The sequence below is a fragment of the Sceloporus occidentalis genome, unplaced genomic scaffold, assembly GCF_023333645.1.
Source record: "Sceloporus occidentalis isolate IW3139 unplaced genomic scaffold, rSceOcc1.0.p SCAF_1, whole genome shotgun sequence".
Taxonomy (NCBI): domain Eukaryota; kingdom Metazoa; phylum Chordata; class Lepidosauria; order Squamata; family Phrynosomatidae; genus Sceloporus; species Sceloporus occidentalis.
In genome coordinates this window covers 278,895,072-278,909,059 of record NW_028316981.1, presented here as the reverse complement: position 1 = coordinate 278,909,059, position 13,988 = coordinate 278,895,072, and the positions used below count along the sequence as shown (strand labels likewise).

Here is a 13,988-nt window from a genome sequence, read left to right as displayed (position 1 = left end):
AGATTTGCTGATCTGCCAAAATGAAGTCATGAACACTATTGAAAGCCTGCCAAACCTTGCTGCATACTCAGTCTCAAAATGTTCCTGCTGAAAGTTTGCACACCACTTCTTCACAATTGGGTATGATGAGCATTTGTGACTCAGTATCTACATCATACACTCATGGATTTCCTTTGGAGTTTTCTTTTGAAGGAAGAGAAATGTCATGGTGGCTTGGAGCTCAGTACTTGAAAATTCCTTTTCATTGACATGGTTATGTCTATGATCTGGGAAAAAATAGATATTGGTGCTACAATCCTCCAAATTGGCAGTGCAATGCAAAAGAATTCTTTCAAACTACAGTGACAAAATTACACTCAGATTTTGAGAAATGGGTCAAGGTGAGAACTTTTTAGCATCCCTTCACATTTTCCCTGGTATTGAAGTCAGGCTGACTAGTCTATAGTTTCCTGGATCTTCTCTTCTGCCTTCGAAACAAAGGACAATGTTTGCCTTTCTCCGGTTCTTTGTACCTCATCTCTTTTTCAAGATTTCTCAGAAGTAATGGCAAGTTGTTCAGAGAGTACATCAGCAAGTTCCTTCAATAGTCTGGGAAGTGATTCATCTGGTCCTACAAATCTGAACTCATCTAAGTTAGCTAGTTGGTCCTTGACTAACTTTCAATCAATCTTGATTTGCAATCCAGATCTCTTGCCAAGGGCTGTGCTGCTGCATGGAAGTGCACAGTTCTCTTTGGGGGAGAAAACTGAAGCAAAATCAGTATTGAGTAGTTCTGCTTTTTCATTGTTGGCATTTTACCATCCTAACTAAACAGTGCCTCCACTATCTCTTTGGTCATTCCCTTGTTTCACATTTATCTGAAACAATGTCCTTTTTGTTGTTTGTTGCTTGCCTAGCCAGACTTAGCTCCTGAGCTTTTTCTTTATTGTTCCTGCAAGGTTGGTCTACATATCTGTACACGTCTCTGGTGATTTGTCTTTTCTTCCATTCTTTATACATACTGTATTTTTTTTTAATTCCTTGAGTTTGCTGTACAGCCACATTGATTTTTTTCACATGTTTTTGATTTACCTTCTTCATGGGATTATTTGTGATTGTGCTTTTTGCAGGTCCTTCAAGAACTCCCACTCTTGCTGTGTCTTTTTCCTTTAGCATCTCTAGCCAAGACATTCTACCCATTACTTCCCTGAACTTGTTAAAATCAGCTTTTCAAGGTCCATTTTGAGGCTATTCTTTTTTGGCCTGTCTCACAATTGTGAATTTAAAGTACCGACTACTTTGATTCCAGTGATCAGCTCCTCCCTGTTGGTTAGGATAATGTCCAGGATTACTGGTCCCCTTGTTCCTTCTTTTGCTTTTGAAATAGGAAATTATCTGCAATTATCTGTAATTGAAGTTCCTCAAAACTACTAATTCTTACGCCTTTGCAATTGGTTTCTGAAAAGCATCTCCAACCACCTCTTCCTGGTTTGGTGACCCATAGTGAATTCCTACCACATTTGTTTATTTATTTTGCCCAAATACTTACAACTAGTCCACTCTGATCACTTCCATGGATTTCTTTAGAACTGAATTTGTCTTTGACATATAATGCTACCCCACCTCTTTTTTTCTGCCATTTTCTGTCTTTTTGATTTTAACAAGTTAGACCTTTCAGTAGTAATATTCCAATTGTGGGACTCATCCCACCAGGTCTCTGCTATGCCTATAAAGTCATATTTCCCCTCTTCAAGATCATGTTGTTTGTTTCCAAAACTCTGTGCATGGGTGTATGGATGTTTGAAGCTTTGTTCTCACGTATTCATTTATTTATTTTTTTGTTGGTTACAATCTCTCCTTCAGCTTCTTCTTCTCTAAAATTCTCATCTTTGTGTTTAGAGCTATCTTTGGACTGATGTTTGAGCTATCAGCTCCCACAATTAAGTTTAAAGTTCTCTTGATAAAACTTACCATGCTACTACCAAAGATATTCTTCCCAATCTGGTAAGGTGCATCCCATGTGTAGCCAGTAATCCTCTGTCTAAAAGGGAAGAAAGCTTTACTCCCAATTTATTTATTCCCAGCTTTACTCTCTGCAGCTTGAGAAAGTAATACTATTTAAAACAAAAACGGTTTTTTTTACCCATCTGACTTTGTATGGGCTTCTTCAACATCATTGTACAGCCTTTATTAAACCTGATGATTTTAAGATACATAGCAAAAAGAAATTAACATTGTAGACCTCTGTATATGAACCCAATATGACAGTTTGAGGTTTGTGCCATAGGGTTTTGGAATTAGATTATTATTACTATATTTACATCTTAAAACCAAAAGGCTAAACTGTTCATCATAGACTTAGGTTCCCAGAATTTTATAGCATTGAGCCATGGCACTCAAAGCAGGGTCAAAACGGATTATTTCTGCAGTGTGAATGCAGCCCAGTTTAAAATGTTTGATTTCCAACGTAAACTAATAACCAGTGTTCAAGTACTTTAGAAATGTATGTTTGTGCTGCTTTGTTTTGTTTTTAGTTTTCTGATAATTAGTCATTCAATTCTTCTTAATAAAACCACAAACCTTCTATATTTATCTTTATATGTTGCTTATCTATCCACAAATCTAATTTCTTGTGTTTAGGGGTTAAAAAGCCAATAATAAATGTATGAAATTAATTTAAATACTTCAGGTATTAATCAATTGATTTTTCTGTCGGAAACTAAAGTGTTGGACCAATATATTTAAGGAGGCTAACTAAGAAATTCATGGGGTTACCATAAATCAACAGGCAGCTTGAAAGTATACGTTCAGCCCCAAAGGCTTCCCTCTGCTCTGGTTTTGTTTTTGTTACTGGTAATGCAAGTTATAAGAAGATTTCTTTAAAATGAGAATGTTTGACATTCAAACTGCATGTGTATCTTCCTAACCTTTTTGACAAGTGTCATTATTTTACAGTGCCCTTATTCCATGGTGGAATAGCTTAAAAATAGCACAGTTAGCTAGCCCTAAATATTGTTTACTTCAGGAACATTTTTTTTACTTCAAGAACAATTTTCTACTTAGCAGTCACATTTGATAAACAATAACGAAATGTCTTCTTTAAATAGTCTTTTTGCTTATCTGTTGTACAGTGGTCTCCCCCATTTTATAATGTAAAGATTTTCACTTTAAAATGATTATCACTAGTGATCAATTAATACATTACTTAAGGTTTCTTTATTGATAAAACAAAGAAAGTCATACTAAACCATTGACTCACCTTTCTGATTGTGTTTCTTTGACAGTACAAAAGGAGATCAATTCAGTGTTAATATTCAGCCTCCTGTTGGAGAGTTATTTTTACCAGTAACGATGTCAGAAAAGGACTTCAAGAAGGAACAAGGTGAGAAATACAATAATAATAAGCTTTATTATATTTATTTTTTAACAAATGCTGCAAATGTAATTTTACTGCCAAATATTGTATGCTCGTTTTTGCTCTAACTCTAAGATTCCAGTTGAGAGAATACTCCCAAAAGTAACATGCAGGCCCTGCTCAGATTATCATTCAAACCTTCGTGATTGAACAGTAAGATTAAACGCTCATCTTTGACTCTCCCTTCCTCTTCTATCTTCTGTTTTCTGTCTTTAGCTCAAACACACTGCCTTGTACTTAGAAAAGGTTTTCTATTACATCTTGCCCAGGGACATTTTTCACACAGAAGAGGCAAGCGTCATTAAAACGTGGTTAAAATGTGGTAATAGCATGATCAGGGGGGAAATTATCACACCCCTGCGTGCTTCTCCCATTTGTGTCTCGGGCATAAACTGTAATGGATGCATCATTGGGTAATAATGGGGGTTTCCATTATTACCCAATGACATGTCCATTACAGTTTATGCACGGGACATAAACGGGAGAAGCATGCAGGGGTGTGATAATCTTCCCCCTGATCACGCTATTACCACATTTTAATCATGTTTAATGACACTTGCCTCTCGTGTGAAAGTGTCGCAGGAAACTCTGGCCAGGACGTTAACCTGGATAACCAGTTTTCCAGGCAGAGTTCTTCAGTTCAGACATAGCAGTGAATTCTGGCTCGATAAAGTGAGGATTTTCACATTGAACCTATGATAACATAAGAGGTGAGAGAAGGAGGACAAGGGCAGGAGTACTAAAGTATAGTTTATGAAGCCCTAATCAATTGTTCAAACAGGGGCTTGAGTGTAGATTTTACTGATACTTGACAATTGATTGATACATTTTGCTGGGACAGGAGGGGGAATAGTAATTAGGCCATAACCAGTGCTTGGGTCTTGGAGTTATGGTTTCCTGCAGTGATGCACTAATGCATTTCATATTAGTACTAATGGCTGGAATATTGGCCGAACTCCCTCTAAGAAATAATTCAACCATATTCATACTTTGCTTTATATATCTAGTCTTCAATTTAATGCTTTTGTTTGTACATAGCTAGTGTACTTTGTCCCAACTGCATTAAAATTAATTAGTGTTACCTTTGTCTGACATTACCATTTATCATTTAACTCTTCAGTTTCCTGTTTGGAAAGGGTGGTATTGTATAGCTGTTTTGTTGACACACTTATTTGAATGTCATGCTTTTAAATAATACTAAAGTCTTGTGCTTTAGACTTTGTGTGGCCTATCTAGCATTAAATATATGTGAAGAGCCCTTCTGAAACACAACATTTGTGAATAGCTTTATATGATGCTGCATTTAAAGTTGCTAAACAGCCGTGTGCTCAGGTTTCTTTTTAAAAATCATTCTCTGTATGGAAAAAATAGCCTTTACATTCACTATTCTCCTCAGTCAGTATATCAAACTGTTCATGAAAGCTTTTTTAAAAACCTTGCGTATTATTAAAGCAATCAGAGCTCAGGTGTTGTGCTGTATGTATTTAATAAAAACTTGTGCCTGCCTTTTCTATGTACATTTTTGTGCTGTGAAATAAGTAGAGATAATCTTACGTGGTATTTCATTTTCAGTATTTTATGGTAGTTAATAACTTATAATTAAAGAGTGAGCACCATGATTTTTTTCAACAATTGATAACTATTTGCTATTCTTACTCTTTGCTGGCTGAAGCCTGCTTTACACGCACTCAGCAAACCAAGGTGAGTGTGTGACTGAGGCTTTTGTCATATTTTGTGATCTGTTTCCTCTCATCTTCCCTTAAACTGACATCTAACAGTGCAATTTTAAGTAAAACTGGATATTGCACTCTGTCTCTCCTGCTCCCATTTTTGTTCTAAGCTTGCTTGCTTGGTATTTTGATTGAGTTTTGTATGCTTAGCTGTGACTGAAAGCTTTTTTTCCCCCTGACTGGCCATTCAGAACCATGAGAGCATAGAAGTGCACTTTGAGAATAGCTGTGGTCCTCTGTGGAGTTGTTGCCAAAATTCCTTTTTCTTCTGCCATTTTACTTCTGTGGTTGTTGATTATTTGTCTGAATAAATCTGGCAGCTGTTTGCTATGTTTAATAGAGCAGAAAGGCTACTCTGAATAAAGCTATTTGAAAATTTGTTTATATGAAGTATTTGTAAATCCATGAAGGTCTCCTGGCATTTCAGTATTGCTCTTTCTGTCTTCCTGAATTCATTCTTTGATGCAGGACTGATGCTGGAAAATTTTCCACAGGTTTAAAAGCTTTTTTCTTTAGTATCTTCTTAGTTAAATGTTTCAGCTATTTTAGAGAGTTCCTAATAATAGAAGTCTCAATTCTTAGCTCAGCTAAACAAGGTTATGAAACAGTTTACAGTGTATTTTGAGAGAATTCTTAAACAGAGTTACTAAACAGCTGATTTACAGTGCAATCTTGTACATGTCTGCCCAGTAAACCTCACTTTCAATATGACTTGCTCCCACATATGGTGTGTATAGAATCACAAACAAATGGATTTTCTTTCATTTTCACCAGTAAAACCTTTAAAACATAGGTCAGTTAAGAATGATTAGCATGCTTAATAATCTTATAAGTGACTTACTCTATTAGAAATGATTCTGAATTATTCAGCACCCTGTGTTTTAAGTGGAGTTAGACTGTTCTTTCATTTATTAAATGCCTCAATATTACATTTCTAGAAATTCTTCATTTAAAGTTTGATTTGTAAAATTAGGTAAGGAGATGTAACCTTCTAAACATAGAAAATTGAAGAACTTTTTAGTTATACAGAACATTAAAATGTTTTGAGATGTAGATTTCACATATACACATGAGTTTTCTCTGATGGAGTTGGGCACAAGCAGCAGGGGGAAGTTTTTTAGGCAGCACTGGAAGATAGAAAGCTGCATTTATGTCCATGTTTACATGATATGCTAAGCTCTACTATGCTGTTTCAGTAATTTCTCAGTTCTTAACTGGAAAAATTCCAGTGTAATTCATTTCCAACTTCCTAACTTAAGAACATGAGCTGTGGTTATCTGATTTTAGCTGTGTGGGATCAATGTGCTAAGCCACAGATCTCACTATTACTATTTTTGTGTTAAATATTGAACAGTATTGAAGTCGAAAGCTTTAATGGCCAGCATCCATAGTTTTTTGTGGGGTTTTTGGGCTATGTGGCCATGTTCTAGAAGAGTTTATTCCTGACGATGCTGGCAAAATGTCAGGAATGAACTCTTCTAGAACATGGCCACATAGCCCGAAAAACCCACAAAAAACTATTGAACAATGTTGTTGATATAAATTTCATGTGAATGTCAATAATAATTCTTTGTGTATTATGTATTTTTAAAAATTCCAAAAATAAATAAAAACATACAATCTTTATGTGCTATATATGGATTTCTAATCGGTTTCCTTTAGTATATAAGTAGTGCTAGATTGAAGGCTACACACACTTTTATGGTAATGTATTAATAATGTTGATGTATTAAGAGGGATGTGGTAGCTCAGTGGTTAAGACACCAATTCTGATGATCGGAAGGATGGCAGTTCGAGGCCTGAGTGCTGTGTGATGGGGTGAACTCCTGTCACTAGTCCCAGCTTCTGCCAGCTTAGCAGTACGAAAGCATGCAAATGTAAATAGATAAATAGGTACCACTTTGTTGGGAAGGTAATAGTGTTCAGTGCAGTCGTGCTGGCCATGTGACCACCAGAGCAGTCCTCAGCCAAGCTGGCTGTTGATGAGCACTGTCCCCTACAGTCAGCTATGACTAGACACTCATGTCAAGGGACTACCTTTACCTTTTTACCTTTATTAATAACTTAGTTTGAAAATGTAATTCTTTCCTGTAGTAATTCCCTGTTCTACATACAGTATTTCCAAAGACTACATTTTCTTAATCTAACTTGGTAAATTTACATATAACCACTAGACTTCAAATGGGAAAAGCCATGTCTTTTAAAAAGAAAACAACCAGCAAAATGTTTGCTTGATTTTATCGAGATTTATGCTTACAACATTTTTGTCTTCCTAACAAGCAAGGTGCTAATTCTTTAAATGGTCAGACATTCACAATTTTCTGGCCCTTAACTACCATAAGCAATCATATTTGATGCCCCTTAATTAGAGTACTGTTTTTTTCCTTTTCAGGTTCTTTTCCACCTCAGCAATCGAGACAATACATTTGCTTACCATGCTAAGTGTTCTTTTGCATGTAAATTAATCTTGATTCAGTTTACACTGTCATGCTGAGTGGTACAAATTGCCTATAACAATAAAACAGCATGAGTTAAAAATAAAAGGGGGGTGGTAAGGCAGATTGAATGTGTGCCGTACTTGATAGGATGTTACTTTGCTTTATGCCAATACATTAGTCAACGATAATGAATCTTCTGTTCTGAAAAGCATGGTTTAGTTGATTTTTTAAATTTTACTTCAATGGAGCAGTACCTTGTCTTTATAGAACAAGTTAGACAAACCATTAATGACAAGAGTGTTAAGGTTAAATATGAAGCAATGCATTCACTTCTCTGAGTGCTATCCATCTTTCCATTTACAGGAGCTTGACAAAAGTACTGGCTTTGTACAACATTTCCTTTAATTACATGCTGCAGGGAAACAGGCTTTTAACATAAACATAGTTGCATTCATTTATTCAGCATTTGCTCTTCAATAGAGCTTAATGGAGAAGGTTTAAATCCTTAATGAGTACACACATCTCTCAGCAGTGTTATGTCAGTCCTATGCTTTGCTTAAAAGCAGAGTTAGACTGCTTGTTTACTTTTTTCAAAGCAATTTCCTAATGTAAAATTTAAACCATCTGCAACAGAATGTACTGTTCCCAGCTAAAGTTGTTGTTGTTGTTGTTTTTAAAGACAGATGATAATCATGGGCTGCTGGGTGTTGTTGTTTTTAAAGTAAATCAGGTTTTTTGTTAAGAGGGAATAAAGTCTGTTTTCTTTCACATTTTTGCTGCAAACGTTTCTTTTAGAATTATACTAAAACAAGTTAAACACCATAATAATCTTACAAAGATGCATGTTCTGCTTCTAGTGCTAGATATTACTATTTATTACTTGCCTGCTTAGGGCACGTCAGAATGGCCCTGGGGTAGGAATTGGATTTGCTTTTTCAGTACATGTGATCCCAATAGGCGAAGGGCATATGTGTCTCAATTCCTTGGCTGTCTGCACAGTAAAGTCCTGTGGCACATTAACTTATTATGGCAAGAGCTTTCAGAAGGCAACAGGACTACTATGTCACATGCATATTTAGATAAAAGTGATGATCCTGTGTAACACCTCCTTGTTTTGTCTTTCACATTTATTTGCAGTATTCTTTTCCTTAAATACATAGTTACTGCTTTCACATTTTTGTGGAACTGTCTCAGACAATGCATTAAGTCTGTTATCAGTGTAGAATCTGGATCAAGTGTTGAGCCAGAGAACTTCCTATTAGACAATTCTCAGTAACTAGCGTTCAGCGAAGAAACGTAGTGATTTCTGAAACCCTGGTATTAGCCCACCATTTAATGTTTTAAAAAGCATATGATTTGATTTTTGGAACACAGTTTAAGGGTAAATGGGAACGCTATATTTGACACAGTACTTTATTTTATACAAATTGTTCCATTACTTTATGTTTTGTAAAAACTGTAACTAGATACTGTTAATGAACATGCAAATATATTATTATTATTATGATTAGGCTTGTTTTATCAGTACTCTACCCTTCCTTATAAGATTCCAGGGCAGCTAAGTGTGTGTACGATCTTCATGTATAATATATTCATGCTACAGCTGGGTAGGTCATGGTTTGGGGGGTGGGTAGGGAGAGGTGTTGTCATGAACAACTGCAAAATTATTTTAAAAATGCCTGAAAATAGATTCATTGTGTAATTTGGAAATTTCAGTGGAGCTTATTTTGTGTTTTTGAAAAGCATGTAGAAACTTTAAATTTTCAACTTTTGGCAAGAGCTATATAAATTATAACTTTACAAAATCTTTGCAAATGTCACTTCATGTATATAAAAGTTTTGTTTTACCATTTCAGGAAGGTTGACAGGTATGAATGAAACATCCACTACCATCGTTGTTGCACCACCGAATTCAACTCGTCCAGTAATATTACAGAAGGTGGTGAGCATAGCAAACCTTGGTGTGGTTTCTTCTGGTGAGGATAATATTCACAGGTAATAGAAGAGTTCCTTATAGCACTTAAGAAACACAGTTCTGTTGTTTGTAATTGTGTGCTGAATGGGTAGATATTAGGAGTCTCACTTGAGAATAGTTAGGAAAATGAAGTTTCACTTAGAATCATAGAGTTGGAAGAGACCACAAGCACCATCCAGTCCAACCCCCTGCCATGCAGGAATTCTCAATCAAACTTGGTGTGTAATGCACATGGGTGGCTGATGGAAGGACAGATTTTTTTGTTTACATTTCCATTTCTTAATAATAAGAACTATATCTATTTAATTCTAACAATCACTGTTCTCTGTGTAACTGTCTCTGTACTTTTTCTACCACCCTTTAAATCACTTTGCTGCTTCAAACTGAATATATGTTTCTGAAAGAATGGAACATAGTACGTGGGATTTGGTATCTTAAATGTCTGTGTCAGTTGGGAATTCCCCAAAATTATTTCTAAAAATAATTTTAATGTAAGACGTTGTATAGTATATTGTTGTTCCTGCTTTCCTTTTCTCCCTTTTATGGGAATAATGGTTTATGGCTGTTTGACACTGTGGAAAAAGACAAGCAACAAGAGAATTTCATTTATTTTACTAACAATGATGGTTTATTTTCTCTCTGCAAAATCAAAAGCATTCTTTACAGTTCAAGTGTTCCATATAGTTTAGGACCCTGTAGCTCAATTTGCAAGAAAAAAAATGTTAAAAAGTAAATTCCATTTAGAATTTTTGTCTGAATAAATTATATTTTTACTGTATTAAATATTATTATTGTCTGCCCAGCAAAAGAATTAATTAATTGTATGTTCCTAAACTGACTCAATCTATTATCACATTGTTTCCATTTTTCTGAAAATTCTGGGGAAAGGGATCCTGGGGGAAAAGTAGGAAAAGCCAGGTTTTTTCCATGACTTCAAAATTTCCAGAAATTTTACATTTCTATACCTAACTCAGCATGCTTGAGCTTTTTAGCAGAACATTGCGTATGTGCCTGGCTTTGGGGCTTTTCTGTTTGCGCACAAAACTATAATACTGGTGGTAAGTAAAAAATTAGTATTAATCAGTAATTAGAGAGTTGAAAGAGAATAAAAGAATGAACAAATCACTTTGGATGAAAAATCCATATTGAAGGGAATGATTACCATACAAACCTGAGTGACAGAAAAAGGAAGGACACTAGTTTCTAGCAGTTTTACAAAAGAACTGAGGTGGAGGTAGGACAAGATGGGCCCATTTGCAATGACTTGCCTGTTAAATTCCAGTGGAACTATTTATTGAAAGCAAATTGTAATGCTGTGGGGTGGCAAGGAAAGAGGTAGGGACATGAGGAGAAACAAAGCTTATGGACAACTGCAAGAAAAACAAGGGAAATGTAGGGGGAAATATGCGGAGGAGCAAGAGACCACAACACAGTAGCTGGGGAAAAGAAGCAGCAGCAAGGGAAGAGTTTGTGACGACATACAATTCTGAGAAAGAAGACAAAGTGAAAGGAAGTTGTGGAAAGTCAGCTTAGAAACAAGATATAATGAAGATTGATAAGTACTTGCCCGCTTCAATAAACAGATATTTTCTTCATTATTTTTCTTTGAGAATGAGTGTGTCTTCTTAAATAATTAGGTGCTATTCCTCATGATATTTGAACCAGGGATAGACAACTTGTAGCAGATCTGGGGGAGGCATTTTTCTGCCTCTGGGATCCTCTGGGGGCCACAGAGACTGCCAGAAATGCCACAACAAAAAATGAAAGGAGCCAGAAGTCCACTTGTGGGTTAGGAAAACATATTTTTTAGTCTTAAACAGTGCAGAGGTGATGGAGGAATCTATTTAATTGAAGAATTTTCATTCCTAGGGACATCTATAAGAGGCATGCACAAACACATACCTCTTTATATTTTTGGTCAGAAAAAGGTTAGTCCCAGAAGTATGTAGGGGTTGAAAGCCACAAAAGCAGCCTTCAGGGGCAAACTCTGCCCACCTACCCTAGTTTAAATATGATCAGCAAACACAACAACCAGTATGGAGAAACAGAAGTCTGTGTAAAGATATGGGTAAATACATTACCTATATACATTATAAGAAATTATAATGATCATTTGAAAGCTTAAGTTAGATAGTGTCTTCATTAGTGCAATAAACAATAGCCAATAGTCAGAATAAGAACTAAATCTTATTTCATTTAACTCAAAGCACCATAGAATTCATTAAGTATTAAGTATCATCTTGGACTGCCTGAAGGAAGAGGCCCCTCCCTCCTCAACTGTCATCTCGGCCTCAGAGGGAGCCATCAGGCAGACCAGCAACATCTTGGACTGCCTGAAGGAAGAGGCCCCTCCCTCTTTAACTGTCATCTCGGCCTCAGAGGGAGCAATCAGGCAGACCAGCAACATCTTGGACTGCCTGAAGGAAGAGGCCCCTCCCTCCTCAACTGTCATCTCGGCCTCAGAGGGAGTCATCAGGCAGACCAGCAACATCTTGGACTGCCTGAAGGAAGAGGCCCCTCCCTCCTCAACTGTCATCTCGGCCTCAGAGGGAGTCATCAGGCAGACCAGCAACATCTTGGACTGCCTGAAGGAAGAGGCCCCTCCCTCCTCAACTGTCATCTCGGCCTCAGAGGGAGCCATCAGGCAGACCCAGCAACATCAGGGACTGCCTGAAGGAAGAGGCCCCTCCCTCCTCAACTGTCATCTCGGCCTCAGAGGGAGCCATCAGGCAGACCCAGCAACATCAGGGACTGCCTGAAGGAAGAGGCCCCTCCCTCCTCAACTGTCATCTCGGCCTCAGAGGGAGCCATCAGGCAGACCAGCAACATCAGGGACTGCCTGAAGGAAGAGGCCCCTCCCTCCTAAACTGTCATCTCGGCCTCAGAGGGAGCCATCAGGCAGACCAGCAACATCTTGGACTGCCTGAAGGAAGAGGCCCCTCCCTCCTCAACTGTCACCTCGGCCTCAGAGGGAGCCATCAGGCAGACCAGCAACATCTTGGACTGCCTGAAGGAAGAGGCCCCTCCCTCCTCAACTGTCATCTCGGCCTCAGAGGGAGCCATCAGGCAGACCCAGCAACATCAGGGACTGTCTGAAGGAAGAGGCCCCTCCCTCCTAAACTGTCATCTCGGCCTCAGAGGGAGCCATCAGGCAGACCAGCAACATCTTGGACTGCCTGAAGGAAGAGGCCCCTCCCTCCTCAACTGTCATCTCGGCCTCAGAGGGAGCCATCAGGCAGACCAGCAACATCAGGGACTGCCTGAAGGAAGAGGCCCCTCCCTCCTCAACTGTCATCTCGGCCTCAGAGGGAGCCATCAGGCAGGCCAGCAACATCTTGGACTGCCTGAAGGAAGAGGCCCCTCCCTCTTCAACTGTCATCTCGGCCTCAGAGGGAGTCATCAGGCAGACCAGCAACATCTTGGACTGCCTGAAGGAAGAGGCCCCTCCCTCCTCAACTGTCATCTCGGCCTCAGAGGGAGTCATCAGGCAGACCCAGCAACATCAGGGACTGTCTGAAGGAAGAGGCCCCTCCCTCCTCAACTGTCATCTCGGCCTCAGAGGGAGCCATCAGGCAGGCCAGCAACATCTTGGACTGCCTGAAGGAAGAGGCCCCTCCCTCCTCAACTGTCATCTCGGCCTCAGAGGGAGCCATCAGGCAGGCCAGCAACATCTTGGACTGCCTGAAGGAAGAGGCCCCTCCCTCTTCAACTGTCATCTCGGCCTCAGAGGGAGCCATCAGGCAGACCAGCAACATCTTGGACTGCCTGAAGGAAGAGGCCCCTCCCTCTTCAACTGTCATCTCGGCCTCAGAGGGAGCAATCAGGCAGACCAGCAACATCTTGGACTGCCTGAAGGAAGAGGCCCCTCCCTCCTCAACTGTCATCTCGGCCTCAGAGGGAGCCATCAGGCAGACCAGCAACATCTTGGACTGCCTGAAGGAAGAGGCCCCTCCCTCCTCAACTGTCATCTCGGCCTCAGAGGGAGCCATCAGGCAGACCAGCAACATCTTGGACTGCCTGAAGGAAGAGGCCCCTCCCTCCTCAACTGTCATCTCGGCCTCAGAGGGAGCCATCAGGCAGACCCAGCAACATCTTGGACTGCCTGAAGGAAGAGGCCCCTCCCTCCTCAACTGTCATCTCGGCCTCAGAGGGAGTCATCAGGCAGACCAGCAACATCTTGGACTGCCTGAAGGAAGAGGCCCCTCCCTCCTCAACTGTCATCTCGGCCTCAGAGGGAGCCATCAGGCAGACCCAGCAACATCTTGGACTGCCTGAAGGAAGAGGCCTCTCCCTCCTCAACTGTCATCTCGGCCTCAGAGGGAGCCATCAGGCAGACCCAGCAACATCTTGGACTGCCTGAAGGAAGAGGCCCCTCCCTCCTCAACTGTCATCTCGGCCTCAGAGGGAGCCATCAGGCAGACCCAGCAACATCAGGGACTGCCTGAAGGAAG

General features: G+C 39.4%; 1 protein-coding gene across 5 annotated transcripts in view; it reads left to right on the top strand.

Moving 5' to 3' along the window:
• The window catches only part of AP3B1 (adaptor related protein complex 3 subunit beta 1), a 207,715-nt gene that overhangs the window by 177,643 nt on the left and 16,084 nt on the right, over positions 1–13,988 (top strand). For 3 of the 5 annotated variants that reach the window (XM_089494600.1, XM_089494591.1, XM_089494621.1), the window contains exons 25-26: positions 3,264–3,361; positions 9,419–9,557. In XM_089494600.1, coding sequence (XP_089350726.1) covers positions 3,264–3,361; positions 9,419–9,557 — 237 coding nt within the window. Of the gene's footprint in view, positions 1–3,263; positions 3,362–5,066; positions 5,096–7,516; positions 8,964–9,418; positions 9,558–13,988 lie in introns of those variants that run through there. The other 2 variants (XM_089494631.1, XM_089494610.1) reach the window with 2 other exon arrangements.